The 16,159-nt window shown below is 46.3% G+C and overlaps 1 protein-coding gene across 6 annotated transcripts in view; it reads right to left on the reverse strand.

The window, feature by feature from the left end:
• Positions 1–14,227, reverse strand: part of LIMCH1 (LIM and calponin homology domains 1) — a 320,193-nt gene extending 305,966 nt beyond the window's left edge. For 3 of the 6 annotated variants that reach the window (XM_081101115.1, XM_081101112.1, XM_081101114.1), the window contains exon 1: positions 13,919–14,130. In XM_081101115.1, the coding sequence (XP_080957241.1) occupies positions 13,919–14,014 (96 nt within the window). In that variant the 5' untranslated portion in view covers positions 14,015–14,130. Of the gene's footprint in view, positions 1–13,918 lie in introns of all 6 variants that reach the window. The other 3 variants (XM_081101116.1, XM_081101113.1, XM_081101110.1) reach the window with 2 other exon arrangements.
• Positions 14,228–16,159: the final 1,932 nt, after the last annotated feature.

The raw sequence follows: 16,159 nt of genomic DNA on the forward strand, positions 1-16,159 counted from the left end.
ACTGAAGATTACCAGCACAGATTAAAAAGACTTTTTCCCTCTCCGATTACAGAATATGGGACTTTTACCAAAAAGGTGGGATGGCAGAAAGGGGGCAGGATGAAAAGCGTACAAGGAAAGACTGAAGCTGCTGCATTATTGGGAAAAGAGAAAAATGCAGAAAGATGTGGGACAAATAGACCATGTAATAAGCACAAAGTCAATGGAGCCCAGGACAAGAGCAAGGAATGGTCACCTCCCTGGTTCACCTGTACGAGCCTACTTTGCTGGCAACTACTGCTATTTGGTAGAGTAGATAGGAAATGTGAAGCCCCTTTAAAAAGGGGCAAAATATTTTTTTCCAATTATAGTTTACATAATAGTACTAGTGGCCTGGTGCATAAATTTGTGCATATTGAAAGGAAATTAATTAGAAGAAATATTTTAATATCGCTATTTGCCCTTTTTCTATGATAGAAGTGTCAACCAAATTCATAATCAACAATGACAGATGGAAAACATACATGTGCGATTGGTGCCAGCAAGATAGATAGATAGATAGATAGATAGATAGATAGATAGATAGATATAAACTTGTTTTATATATAGACCTGCTTTCTGATTTAGCTAAACTTTTTCCAGCCCAGTGAAGCACCCCAACTTCTCTTTCAGGTAATTGTCAGCAACACAGCAGTAAATATCAACATGAAGCAGATTATTATTGTAGATCACGCAGGGAGAACAAAGGGTAAAATATTTAACTGCAGCAGTGTTTGACTATATTCTGTGCAGTGACAAAACCTGAAGTCATTTTCAAGGTCCACCATTTTTTACTTCTATTCAGTCAGATCAAGTTTCTAAGCTTTCTAAATCTCTGTTTTCCAGATAATGAAAAGAAAATAGGATCCCACCAAGTCTCCTATCTACCTACTCCAGGACCTCTGTGAGGATCAAATGAGATGAGGCACAGGAAAACGCTTCACAGACATTTGTTTAAAGTGTAAAATGTTTCCACCTGACTATAAAGCAAGTCATGTTCCTGGGCTGAAGAAACTCCAAGGAGGCTAGTCGCTAGGGAGAGGAAGCTGAGCGTTGCTAAGTGACATCATTACCCCATGCCCACAGCCACTATTTCTGGGCTGGGCTGGGCTATGGGCTGAATTTTGCACCATGGGGTCTGGGCAGGCACGTTGGCTGCGATTTGGTGGGCTGTTGCTCCAGGGTGGTGGTGGGGCCTGTGTCCCACTTGGGGAAGCCGAGTGTTGCTTTGTGGGCATGAGGTCCGCAATGACGTTTCTTTGTAAATGGCCAGTGCGTGTCACAGCAGCTCCTGCGTTGAGTGTCAGCCCCCGATAGGATGGTCAGACACTTAGCATATTAGCCTTTTATATATATAGGTATTAGTTTGAGGTGTACAACATAGTAATTAGACATTAAATAGTTTATAAGCGAGGTAATGCAAAATACTAAGGTGCTAAGAAAAATCTCACCTGCACCCTACAACTCGTACCTTACAAAGCATCATTCCCTATTTTCCAATTGCATATGCAATAATTCACACCACAAAAAAAAATTATAGCAGAGACAACTATATTTGCTCAGAATACCAGGGGCTTATGCCAGATGAGAGTGGAGCTGCAGCCAGGAGGTACCACATGGGAAAGCCAAGAGAAGGACCAGAGTGAGGGGCATGTCAGATGAGAATCCTGACCAGTCTGCCTGCCAGTCTTAATATGAAGGAAACATAATGGAACAATGGGCAACAGATATCTGTTACACAAGGACTAAGCAGATGACAAATATAGAGCACCTACCACAATGTCTGACCAGAAGACACACTAACTACACATGCTTTTCTTCCCCCTGTTAATAATAATTTCAGTTCTTGATCTCAATATCCAGGACTATTGGAACACGGGTCTCAATCAAGAGGAAAGAGCTTGGTGAAGAGAAAAGAGAAAGGGAGTAAACATAGTTCCACACATTGGCTATGGTCATTCTCCTATTATGCTTTTCAGCGTAGTCCTAACCACTCTCCTGCCTAAAGGGCTCCAGTTTCAGAGAATGTGTTCAGGAGCCATAGAGGTGAACTGTCTCTAAGCAACTAACAGTACCACGCACACAAAAAGATGCTCAATAAACAGCTGTTAAAGGAAAGAGGAGGGGCAGGGGATAGGTCATCTGCTTGGTTAGATAGTTGGGTGGGTAGAACTTTTGCTTTTACTTCTAGAGCACAGCAGTCACCAGCTGAAGTTCGAACTCTGGGACAAGATGGCCTGCGTTCAAATCCCAGTTCTGCCACTTATTGGCTATAGTAACTTCAAGGAAATCAATGAGCATTTCTGTGCTCCAGTTTTCCCATCTGTAAAATGGGACTTATCTGAGAAGCACCTTATGTGCCAGGCACTGTACCAGGTGATAGACAGATAGATGGATAAATAGATATCATTGCATGATATATATATATGTCATCTCTCTACATATATATGTGTGTGTGTGTGTGTGTATGTGTGCATATATATATATATATATATATATGTATATATATATATATATATCATTAACTCAAACAAGCACCTAGACCAGCATTGACACATGGAAACTACTCAGAAGTGTGTTAACTAATATTATTTTTATTTGGCACTCAACTAGCAACTTTATTGCTTTACATTATCACATTCTGTCAATTCTTACACTATGATGAGTCAGGCTCCCACTTGTCACCACCCCTCCTTTATGACATCTTGCAAAGTTCCTGAGGAAGCAGGCGGCAACCACATCTGTTGGTTGATGACAACATTCAGCTCCACAGGCTCTTTTTTTAATTTTCCGTGAGAAAGGAAGAAGGGATGCTATTTCTCAGTGTTTCCAGGGGGGTCATGACAGTTAATGGTCATAGCCATGATCATTCATCAATACCAGCTACCAGCCATTACTTTTGGTGGGGTATTGTCCTTTTGAAAATACCTAATAAGAACTCATGTAGATAACCACTATTAAAAAAACAAACAAACAAACAAAAAAAACACTCCTTGGTGCTTTTTCTTTTTTAGCTATCCTATCACTGACATTAAGAAATGGGAATTAGCCCTAACCGGTTTGGCTCAGTGGATAGAGTGTTGGCCTGCGGCCTGAAGGGTCCCAGGTTTGATTCTGGTCAAGGCATGTACCTTGGTTGCGGGCACATCCCCAGTAGGAGGTGTGCAGGAGGCTGCTGATTGATGTTTCTAACTCTCTATCCCTCTCCCTCTCTGTAAAAAATCAATAAAATATATTTTTTAAAAAGAAAAGAAAAGAAATGGGAATTACCTGAACTCCTATGGCAGGTGAGAAAGAAGGGGCTGACTGCTTTGAGGTGAGGGCAGAAAGAGAAGGTGAGAGTCCCAGGGCCAATGCCAGGGGCATGTTTATTTTAAAAAGCTAAGGTGTTTGCTCTCCAACCGTACAGACAGAACTCCAAGTGCAGGGAGCCCTACACCAATCCAACCTGAGGGGAAGGTTGGCCTCCTAAATAATTCCTACAACTGATATCACCCAAGAGCCAACAGTGGAATCACCTTCCAAGTGTCCAATCACTGACTGTCTCCAGGCAACTACTGGGTACACTGCTTTTTTTAATCACTCTTAAAAAAAATAAAAACACTTTGCTTCCTGTGCGGGCAGCAACAGTCTATTTTCTCTGCCACAGCGGAGTCCAAGTGCCAATCAGGCAATTATAGCTGGGCACAGGCTTACCGAGAAATCTCTCGGGCAGTGGGTAATGTGGCTGTGGGGCCCTACCAGGGAGCAGAGGGAATAAACCAACGAGGGTGTGGGACGATGACTAAGACCCAGTCCTCGGCCACAAGAGCTCTGGAGTTTATCAAAGGAGGTAGATCCTACACAACTATATGTTCATCACCGTGAAAAATGACAACTTTTCTAACTGAGTTTAATACTAAATGGCACGTGTGCACAGAGCAGGAAGGATTAATGGGCATAGCTAGGAAGCAGGGAGTCCACCCCTGCGGCAGTCAGATTTAAGTGCTGTCTTGAAAGGATCTGTCCCTGGAGAAGTAGAGAAGGGGCGCTCCAGGGTGTCCCTATGCTGCCATCCTGACGCCTGAGGAGCAGAACCCAGACTATGACCTGGGGACACAGCCTCCCCTGCATTCAGAATTGGCTACGTTGTTGAAATTCTGAGCAATAAAATGGAAGCAGAAGTGCCAGAATTTTCTAGAAGGCATCTTATAAGGGAAGGATGCACTCTTCAAGTTCCATTCCTCCATCCTGCTTCCTGGAAAGGTGACATGACAATGAACCTCCAGCAGCCATGTTGGACCATGAGGCAGTGGGTTCTAGAGATGATGGGTTTGAGTGTTGGAAGAATCATAGATCTCCAGAAGTTATAGCTTATGGGGCTCCCAAGTGGCATGTGACTTTATTAATTTATAAAGCCCCTTCTTTAGAGGAATTTGGGGGCAAGTTCCCTAATCAGAGGATATCTGTGGGCCCCACCTAGTTTCACATGAAATTGCTCTACTCACTCACTGAAAAGCCAGCAGGTTTCCTATAGCCCTTCAGAATGGAGTACAGCCGTTACAGCCCCTATCCTCCTTCCTATATAATAACAGGCTAATATGCAAACTGACCAAACGGCAGAATGACTGGTTGCTATGATGCACACTGACCACCAGGGGGTAGACGCTCAATGCAGGAGCTGCCCCCTGGTAGTGTGCTCCCACAGGGGGAGTGCCACTCAGCCAGAAGCCGGCTCACAGCTGGTGAGCACAGCAGTAATGGCAGGAGCCTCTCCCACCAGCAGCGCTAAGGATGTCCGACTTCTCTAAGCTGGCAGTCAGACATCCCCTGAGGGCTCCCAGACTGCGAGAGGGCTCAGGCTCGACTGAAGGACTCCCCCCCCTCCCCCTCCATGTGGACAAATTTCATGCACTGGGCCTCTAGTATTGTATAAGAATTTTAATCCTGGGTTCCAGGCTCAAATATGAACCCAAGGTCCTCTCTGCCATTTCTCCTAGAAGAGTTTTTATTTATCTGAGCCTTGGTCCTAAGAGGTGCAGTGGGTCATCATAAAAACCCTGTTCTGAGTGGCTGCAAGAACATTCGAGAACTTCTGACTCAGCTCCCTTCCCTGTTCCTTACCCTCCCACAAACACCTTCAACACACCTGCAGAACTTCAAGAGCTTTTCTACTTTTTTGTCAAAGTATAATCACAATAAAAGCATGTGTTGCGTGCACAAAAGCGCTTACCTCAATAAACTAACATCAATCTTATTCCCCTGCCCAGCACTCTTTAATATTATTTTCACTGAGTCCTTATCTGCCTGAAGTACTTTTCTCTTAAAGTCCCCCCTGCCCCATTTTTGTCTTCAGGTACTTATCCCAATTTGTAACTGCATTTATCATTTAGCCCTCCAACTACACTGTACCTTTCACGTGGGTGGGCATTGTGTTTATTTTGTTCACCATCTAACCCTGCCTGGCACATTGCTGGAACTGAGTAAAAACTTTTCAGGAAATGAATTTTTAAATTTGTTTAAAACACTTTCACATATTAATGCTTATTTGCACCATTAATACTTATGTTTAGTGTTTACACATATATATGCTAACCAATGAGTGACAGCCAACCATCCCACATAATAATTTTCATATTTTAAACCATTTGATAAACTTATCCTAGCCTCCATTAAGATAAAATAATTGTTTGAATATCATTTTTATATGTCTCTTGGGGAGGAAAAGAGAGCTGTGTACTTATCACAATAAATGTAACTTTAATTCCTTACTTGGTAAAATATAAGGCTGAGGATTTTTTAAATAATAGTATTGGGCCATGGAAATAAAAAAGCTACAAGCCCTTCTGCTCCTGACCTTTATTTTGAAAAAACACAAGTGCAGGTCTATTCTTACATGGCCTCCTAATAGGCTATTTAGGGATAGATGGGTGGGGTAGGGCCCTAACTTCTGAGGTTGACCAGGAGGCCCGCTGCCTTCTACAGTAGCTACACCAGAGTAATTATCCCAGGCAAAATGCAGCGCCCTAGACACATGAGCTTTCTCAACCTGACCAATATTTAACTCTTAAGTGCTGTTAGCATAAGTTTAGCGGAAAAGATGTCAGCCAAGGTATTCCTTAAGTACATGTTATAGGACTATGTCACCTCATTTTTTCCCCTTAGGCCAAACCTAACTCCCTGAGATTTGATGGCCATCCCATCAGTGTCGGCTGCATGCAGACATCTCCCTGGGAGTCTTGTTTTCAATGCCGGAAGCATGGAATTTTACCACCGCAGACCTGGACTCCATGACATCATTCTTCCCTGCAGAGAGAAATTTAACATCTCCTCGTGTCCAGGCAGAAGTCCTTCCGTTACTCTGTCATTCTTTTTATATATTTTTTTAATTGATTTTTTACAGAGAGGAAGGGAGAGGAATAGAGAGTTAGAAACATCGATGAAAGAGAAACATCAATCAGCTGCCTCCGGCACACTCCCCACTGGGGATGTGCCCGCAACCAAGGTACATGCCCTTGGTCAGAATCGAACCTGGGACTCTTCAGTCTGTAGGCTGACGCTCTATCCACTGAGCCAAACCGGTGCTGGCTACTCTGTCATTCTTTTTATTTTTATAAAGAACTACTCTTTTCCTGTACCATTCAGTAACCTTCTAGTTTAGGCTATTTTTATATTTCTCAATCACTTAAAAACAACATTCTATTCTCTTTTCCTCTCATGTAATCACACTGAAGTCATCCTTTTTCCCACCCTAATCTCCCGCCCAAGAAAGATTATATCTAATACCTTTCTTTTGCTTTAAATATAACACACACACACACATATCCTGAGGAACAAATGAGGGAAGATATTATAAAATTGTATTGTACATTTTTATAAATCACAGAACAGTAAACTGGGCTTAACAAGAAAAATCTAGTTCCAAGATGAGAGAAGGTTAGCCAAAAATCAACCAGTGTTAAGTGAGTCCGTCCTCAATCATGAAAACGAAGGCCAAATGATTAAGGTCAGACTGGAATGTAGGTGATAGGGATGCCGACAACAAGCCAAGATTCCCAGAAGTCACAGAGCTGCTTTGTTCAGCCCCTTCAGTTCTTCGGGATGGGACCTGGAGACCTATGGGAGAGCCTGCCAATCTCCTCTCTTGAAAGAACCTGCCTCTTGGCTGAACTCAACAACAGAACTGTTCCCAGGTGAGATCTTGTCCAGATGGGAGAACGCTCAGGTAAAGGTGACGGAGCTGTGGTAAAGGCATCAGACAGATGTGCCAGCAACACTTAAACACATCAGCACTGAGAAGAGATATCCCTTCACACCCATATTTACAGAACAAAACATACCACTCAGGTATTGGGTCTTTACTCAAACTCTCTGGGGAATGTAAAATACAGAATAAATGCACCTTCTCCAATAGGAAATGTTAAAAGCACACATGGACTATGCACTTATTCATCCCCATATGGCTTTGGAGATAAGACTATATATAACAAGAGGGCCATGGTCCCTAATAACATAAACATAAAATACTCTAGAATATCTATCCTCTAAAGAAATCCTATGATAATGAATCCACAAACTTAAAAAAAAATTTAAAAACTAATTACTTACCTACTGGCTATTTGGCTTAATAAAACTTCAGTAAAGTGATTGAGGGTTGTGGCAATAACAACAGAAGACAAAACCAGATTCTAGCAACCCTGAACTACAGATAACTCCAATGTCCAGTTCTGCCTGAGCAATGTGGGGTCGGAAGGCAAGATGCAAAACTGAAGAGCCTGATTCCTCTTGCCTGAGGGCCTCAGTAGCATCACCTCCTTGGTTTCAAGCTCCCCACCCAATGCTACACTGAAGTGATCTGTCCAAGTGAAGAGAGCTCCTCAGTCCTGCAGCTGAAAGAGACACTCTATGGGAAACCTTTTAGGGAGCTACAGCTTCTTAAATCCACATCCTGCCTCCACATATGGGTGGCACCTCTGCACAGAGGCAGGATCTGAAAGCTCAGTCCTTAGAGGAAATTTGCACATGGTCCTAAATATGGGGAGCAATATCGGGTTCAGAGACCCAGGACTGCAAGTCTGCCTGGGTTCAAATCCTAACTCTAACAAGTTCTTCCTAACTAGATGACCCTGGACAGTCTCCTGAAAAGCCCACTTTCTTCAACTATACATTTTGGATATCTGGATACATATATCTGCAGAAGTAACAAAGGATGCTTTAAATTAAAGTCCTAGTTCTACCACTTACATGTGGCTTTGGGCAAGACACTCAGTTGCCCAGAGCCTCAATTTTCTCTCTATAGATGGGGATAAATAATAGTACTTATTTATAAAGGATTAATGCGGTGTCTGACACATAATAAGCACTCAATACATATCAGATTTTCACTTGAAACCTACATAATTTTATTAACCAACGCCACCCCAAATTTTTAATTTAAAAATACAGATCAGCTTTTATTCATGATCTTCACTTTTATTATCATTATCTTGTCACACCTAACTATGACACTTTCAAGTTTCAGAATGGCCCAAAGCAAAAAGAGAAGCTGCCAGGCCATTTTCCAGGAGCTGCCTGGTCCCACCCTGCACTGACTGCCACCCATGGAATCATAGCCAGATGTCTGCATCATGGCTCCATTGTCATCCATCGGCAAAGAGCAGGGGGCAGAGAGATGCAGTTGCTGGGAACACATGCCCCACCCTACCCCTTCCTGGCGGCCAGAGCTCAGTCTGGCCATTTGGAGCTCACTTGATGCAAACTCGGTTTCCAGGGAGATGGTGGAGCAGAAAGTGCCAGCTCCACCTCCCATTCCACTTCCTCTTTCCCCAAATCTATGCGGCCTCACTGTTCTCCCACCACGTGACAGCATTGTGTCATAGCAGCCCTTGTATACAAACAAGCCAGACTATTTAAATGTCACTGTGAGAGAGATGCTGCCTGCTCTAATTTACTTATCTATTTAGATCACTACTCCTTTCTTGATCTAGCCAGAAAAAGTTCTCCTTCCTCTTCCTCAGCTCCCGGGGCAGAGCTGGAGAACCATATGCAAAGTTACATTTCTGTTGCAGTATAAAGATGTGAGTCATCAAGTTCCTAAAGAGATGCAGAACTGGAATGATGGTATAACTTATGGTATACGTTCACTCATCATTACATCGTCAATGTCATATGTTGCTGGCCACTAAATGCCAGATTCTCTCAAAGGCTTCTCATAAATTCTCCCTACTGCCAAACAATACAACATGTTTTTTGTCTTGGAGAGCTCAGATACCCTTGGTGCTTTTAATCTTTATAATCAGGTCCCAGTTGAATAAGAAAACAATTCTATGTGGGCAGGGAAAATGAGCCAAAATGATGAACTACAACTAGTTCCCACTCATGTGAAATATGGATTAGGTCACAAATAAGATTATATGCATCACCAAGCCCCACACGAATGCTATGATTAAAGTTAAAAGAGTCCAGAAACTTCTCAAGTTGAGAACTAAAACTGTTTGGTTGAAATTTCCAACCCCTCCCTAAAGACTTGGCAACCTGTTCCCAATCACAGCTGAGGCCAAGTTGAAGGGACATGTGTTTCTAAGAATCTAAGTGCTTGGCACTGCAGAGAAGAACTACAGATTAGAGATGAATATTGTTGTAGGTGAGAGGGGGGACCAAGAAAATGAGAATCATTTACCTGTTCACAACTCCTGTAACTCCATAAATACCATCAGGGAACAAGAAAAAAAAATGGGGGAAGAAAGAAAGGAAAATAAATGGGGGAATTATTCTTTGTCCTGTAGGAATTGAGACTTCAGTGAACAAAACACTGTGCATTTGAGATGATTTAATATTGGATTGTCTGCAAGAGGAGAGGCAATGAACATTCTGCTTAAAATTTGATAACAAAGGCACGGCTGGTGTTGCTCAGTGGTTGAGTTGGACCCATGAACCAGGAGGTCACTGAATCAATTTCTGGTCAGGGCACATGCCCAGGTTGCAGACGTGATCCCCACTGGGGCGGTATGCCGGAGGGGGGGAGTGGAGGGCGGGAGCAGCCAATTGATGTTTCTCTCTCTCTTAACAATGTTTCTATCTCTCTGCCCCTATGTTTCTAGCGCTTGGCCTCTCTCCCTTCCTCTCTCTCTCTAAAATCAATAAAAATGTTAAAGAAAAGTTTGCTAACAAAGGCTATGCATTAAACTTAAGTATTCAACATACTATCAAGGCACCATTTTCAAAACCTGAATGTACTACCAGTATCATTTTATGAGTATATATTGCAGGTTTTTCCTTGATCCCTAATTCTCTTTTAATGCAAGTTAAAGTAACATATTGCCTCTACTTAATTTCTACTCCAGGTATCCAGAGTTAACAAGGTAAAGATACTAGAATGAGATCAGTAGATAATTGAATTATATTTTTTACACTAGGAATTTAAGGTTCTGAAATTTTTCTTTTGAAATCAGTTCTGGTTATTATTAATAACAATGAGAATTGTGGTGATGGCAGTAGTACTAGTAATAAAAATGGTAGTAGGAAGAATAATAACAGTAGTCATATTGATGGTAAAAATAATACTAACCATTACTTATGCAATACTTCCTAAGTACTAGGTACTATTCAAGCATTTAAAATATAGTATTAATTTATTTAATCCTCATATCACTCCTATGAGGTAGGCAAGCTATTATTAGTATTCCTGTTTTAACAGGTGCTTTCAACAATATCTCTTTGTCATTTCTGTTGTTAACAACGAGAGCTAGTTTTCAAAGAAAATATTTAGAACTAAAAAGAGAGGAAACACGGCCTGCCCAAGGTCACACAGATAGAAGGCAACAGATCCAGCATTCAAACCCAGGCTGTCCAGTCCCAAAGTCCGACCTCCTAACCGCTGTGCTGTACTCACCGCCCCTTTGCTTAGGAAGACATTCTAGAAAAGAAATGTGGGAGGAAGTTAGGCCCCTACCCGCTGGTAGTCAGAGTTAATACTTGAAGCTCGCTGTTTTCTTCAGGAGTCTCCCCAAACCCACATTAAGACGCGCAGCCTGCTCCTATAGCTATAAAAAGTCTCTGGGAGCAGTTACCGAGCTGTTCCCACACGGTCCCGTAACCTCCATTAGGGCTTTCACCTTTGGCAGCTAAGGCAGCAACTGGGGGGTGGAGGGTGTAAGGGGGTGAGGTGTAAGTAAGGTTCCCAGGCCACCATTTCCTGCCCAGAAACACAGCCCTCAAACAGCCAAGGCTGCAGGCCGAGAAATTCCTCACTCACAAGCTATCTCCGGAGTTTGTTCCTGGACTCAAGAAAGACTAAGGACCGAGGGGAGGGGACAAGTGGCAAAGTTTGTTTATTAACCTGCTGCAGTCAAGGGAACGTTTTTTCTGAAATGGTAAAATTCTTGACTACTCAAAAGAAAAAAAAGAAAACCAAAAAGCCTGTGGGAAATTTAATCACCGACTGAACAAAAGTGAAAAACAAAGCCCTGCCAATGAGGATGTTGCCAAAGACAATGGGGCCCCTCAAGGAGATGCAATTGTCTCCAGATAACAATCCCTCGGGAATGCAGCTCGCACTAAGTACTACGTTATTGCTATATTAGCCCAGGAATCTTTGTTCACCCGGCAACTGCCCGCAGAACCATCTGTCACTGCTCCTGGGGTAACCCTGTTTGCAGACGCAGCATCTACATTTCAAGAACCTTGGGGAAGGGATGGGGGGAGGTCTCTCTCTCTCTTTCTGGAGCAAATACCTTTTTATACAGCCTGGGAGGGAAAGCTCTCCTTTCCCTGAAACCCAACTCCTCAATTGAAAGGAGATAGGCGGCTTCAATAATGCACGTACGGAGAAGAGCGCCTGGCCCCTTTCCTGAAGCCGCACATGCCCCATTCCCGTGTTCACATTCTCCAACGGTAAAATATCAAGAATAATGCCAAACTGTCTCTAGGGCCTGACGGGATTCTACTTTCTTAAGGAAGCCCTTCTTCCTCTTCTTCCTCTTTTTTTTTTTTTTTTAACCCATAGAACCAGGACAAAAGCTGAGATTCTGTACTGCATACTATTTAGCTTGAAATATACCACCACTTAAAACTGTGATCTTTGGGGCCGAAGGAGATGTTTTAGACCTCGATCCAGGTGGGGGCTAGAGTAGTATAGACATGTCAAAATTCATGGGGGTGTGCACTTAAGATGTGTGTGCCTTCCTGTATGCAACTCATACCACAATACATGTTTTAAGGCAGTGTGTCCCTGTCACTCGCAATTACGGAACCTGGGAATAAACCACGTGCCTTCCGGAATTGTAAGACTGCTCTGCTCTTATATCCGCCCCTCACAACCCTCCGCATCCAAAATCTCTCCTGAAAATGTTCAAGTTCAAGAACGTGACAAATACAGCTCTGCAGCTCTGAACTAAGCCAGTGACGCCAAAGGTCTCTCGTGTGTTCCGTGGGCCAAGTATGCAGCACAGAGAAAGCACCTGTCACAGCCCCAGCCATTCCAGCCATGTATCAAAAACAAAAAGCCAAGGTCTTTTTCTCATCTGGTCATGAGCTATCAAATGATGAGGGGCATGATTGGGGCTTTTAGCAAGAGAGCCTGGGATTTATTCTTCTGTCTAATTAACCCTATTTTTACATGGACGTTTCTAAACTCTGCCTAACACTCTTGCTTGCATGGAGCAGGATAAGGTGCAGGCCTTTGGTGGAGCATTTGAGCAGCATTGAGTGAGTGTGGTTTCTGCAGGCAGATCAGCAGGTTTAAATCTGTACCATGGTAGCTCTGTTACCCCAGCAGGATCTTGAGATCCGCGGAGCTCCGGAAGGGCGGGGGGGGGGGGGGGGGTCAGTCAGTGACAGTCTGGGCACTAACAGGCATCACCATTGCTGGGTCATGACTGAGCCGGGCATTTCTTCCTTTGAACTACCAGCCAAGGAGGGTGCCTTGTCCCTGAGGAAAAGAGGGTCAAATTCGCTTCCTGCTAGGAAAGGCTGGCCAGAGAAACAGGCTTATTGCACGGACCATGGAGGGTCACCTTTACCCCCTCGCGCCCTCCAAGCTTCCCGACCCCCATCTCCCGCCCCAAACACGTCGTTTTGAGCGCGCAGGGCCACCAAGCTGCATTCACAGATAGGCATCGCGAATCAGGATCATCCGGCAAGCGGTTCCTGGACTGAGCCGAGAGCTCCAGTGATTTGCCTGGCCTGCCACCGAGTCATTTAAGAAGTGAAATATGCCAGCGGGGCCGGGTCCCCGCACCTGGGAGCCTGCCTCCTCTGGGGTGGCGTGGGAGCTGCCAATAGGTGGGCAACGGCTATGCCTATGCGGCTGGCGTGCTCGCTGGGGGGGCCCCGCAGGTTCCCCAGCCCATTGCGCTGTGCCGGTCTCACGCCTGACCCGGCGCCAGGAACAGCCAGAGGCTCCGGTGTGTGCACTTCCGTGGAGACACTTCCAACTCCGCTCCCGAAAGGCAGGGAGGGGGGCCGACAGGCGGAAGGTAGGACGGGGAAGGACCCCCGAAATGCGGCATCCTCAAGGACTCCGGGGACTCGCGCTCCCTGCGCCTTTGCGGCGCTTCTGCTCGCATTGTGCTTCCCCGGCAGCGCCTGGAAGCGGCGGGAGCCGAGATTTGCGCGGCTGGCGGCTGGCCGGCGGGAGGGATGGAGCCGCAGGGAACCGCTGCCTGCCCCCGCCCCCCACGCACCGCTAGACCGCAGTGTCCCCCGTGCGCGCCCACCCGCGCCCCGAGACGCCGGTGCCGAAGTGCCAGGCAAATCGCAGCTCGCCCGAGGCCCTGGCGGGCGGCCCGAAGCAGCGGGCAGAAGAAAGGGAGCGCGGTGGGGAGGCGAGGCTGGACCTGTCGTCCGCGTGGGGGGGTGAGGGGGGGATCGGTGGCTCCCGGAGCCCCTGCCAGGCTGCCCACCCGCCGCCGAGGGCACCTACCTCGATCCACTTCTGCGCCTCGGAGAAGGCGGGCTCGGGGGGCGGCTCAGGCTGCAGGGGCTGAAGAGCTTCCAGACCGAGAGCGGGACAAGCCATTTGCGAAGCCCCGCGTCCACTCGAGCGCTGGGCCGCCGGGATGAGGACGGCAGCCGCCGTCGTCGCCGCAGGAGCGCGCTCCCCGCCCCTTCCCGCCGTGGCTCGCTCTCCCCTCCCCGCCCCTCCCCTCCCCTCCCCTCCCCTGCGGGCGCTGGTCCGCGCAGAGAGCGGCGCTGGCTGCTGAGGACCCGGCAGCTGTTCCAGCGCCCACGCAGGTCCAGGCGGGAGCGAGCGGAGACACCCGAGTCCCCTCTGCGCCCCACCTCCTCTGGCCGCTCCGCCCCTCCCCGCCGGGGGTGCAGGGGGCGGGGGAGGTCAGCTACCTGCTAAAAATAACCCACTGCGAGCGCCGGGTGTCTCCCTCTCTGCCCACAATGGGACCAGGAGAGGCACTGGGTTAGCCGCCCCGCAAGTCCCCGCGCGCCGAGGGCGGAGGGGCGAGGAGTGGGACCAGCAGCACCTGGGAGACGCGCTCAGGTCCCCGGGGAGCCGGTGCTGCGGCAGGGAGGCAGGAGGTCCCGCGTGTAGTGCCCTCGCCGCACCGGCTGTCCCTCCTACTGTAGACGTGGGGGCAAGAGGGGCTGCCTCAGGCCCGGCACCAGGGGGTGTTCGCTCACCTGATCTTGTTTTAAGAAAGATGACCCTTAGAAGCCTTTTTCTCTCTGGTCAAGCTACCTGTGTCCCGGTCTGTTAATTCATTCAACCCACATGTATTTGTGCATCGATGTAGTTGCCTAGGACCCAGAGATAAAAAGAAAACTCGAAGTCCTAGCCTTCAAAATAATTACATTCTAAACCAGTGGTTCTCAACCTTCCTAATGCCGCGACCCTTTAATACAGTTCCTCATGTTGTGGTGACCCCCAACCATAACATTATTTTCGTTGCTACTTCATAACTGTAATTTTGCTACTGTTATGAATCGTAATGTAAATATCTGATATGCAGGATGTATTTTCATTGTTACAAATTGAACATAATTAAAGCATAGTGATTAATCACAAAAACAATATTTAACTATATATGTGTTTTCCAATGGTCTAAGGCAACCCCTGTGAAAGGGTCATTCGACCCCCAAAGGGGTCGCGACCCACAGGTTGAGAACCGCTGTTCTAAAGGGGAGGGGTTGGGGGTGCAGACAATAAGTGTGTAAAAGAGTAGACGGCAGTTGTGGAGAGGGGTATATATATTAAGATAGAGGAGACACTAGGACCTGGGAAGAGAGCGTGCAGGCTAACTTCCATTACCTCTCCGCCCTCTACCTGGGAGACTGACCAGGGTGTCCAGGTTCCACTAATGGAGGGAGGCAGGAAGGAGATCAGCGGGTGGAGGAGGGGAAATGGGGCATTTATGCTGCCTCTCATTGCAGAAGTCAGAGGATTGGCCACACCGTCCAGCTAAAAGCTGCATGCATGCAGCTCTCCCCATCTCCTCTTGTCACACCCACGTCCCTGGGCCTGACGGTGGTAAAGGCTTCCCCATCCCATTCTGGTTTCCCCACCCTGCCCACTTCCTCCTAGTGGCCTCTTAATAAATTCTTCTGAGCTGTTCCTATACGAGCATGCCTTCTGTTTTGCATGAGAGCCTAACTGATGACTGCTGGGGTCCAACCCCAGCAGGTCCAGGGGTCCCCAAAGGTGTAGACGGAGTTGGCGAAGAAGGAATGACATGGAGACAGCGTTCAGTTGATCAGCAGCCTAGCCAGGATCTCTAGCCAGGATCTCCAGCCAAGTTCTGTTCAGGATCTCCAGCGAAGTTCTGGTTAGGATCTCCAGCCAGGTTCTGTGTCCATGTTCTCTTGCTAGGTTCTCCAGCCAGGTTCTGTCCAGGTTCTCCAGCCAGGTTTGGTCACCAGGTTCTAGTCAGGTTCTCTTGCCATGTTCTATAGTCAGGTTCAGTCCAGGATCTTTTGCCATGTTCTCTCCAGAGAAGTTCTTCTGTCTCCAGGTTCTGTCTAGGTTCTGTCTTCTAAGTTCTGTGTTCTAAGTTCTGTCTTCTAAGTTCTGTCTTCTAACATCTGTATTTATACCAGTTGATTCCAATCCTATCAATCTCTATTCCAAAGGTTAGGGCGTTTCTTATCTCCATTCCAGGGAGTAAAGATTATGTAGCTTAAGCATGATTGTTCGTAGTTAAAGTGATTAATT

Source organism: Myotis nattereri (assembly GCF_964212035.1).
Source record: "Myotis nattereri genome assembly, chromosome: 1".
NCBI classification, from domain to species: Eukaryota; Metazoa; Chordata; class Mammalia; order Chiroptera; family Vespertilionidae; genus Myotis; species Myotis nattereri.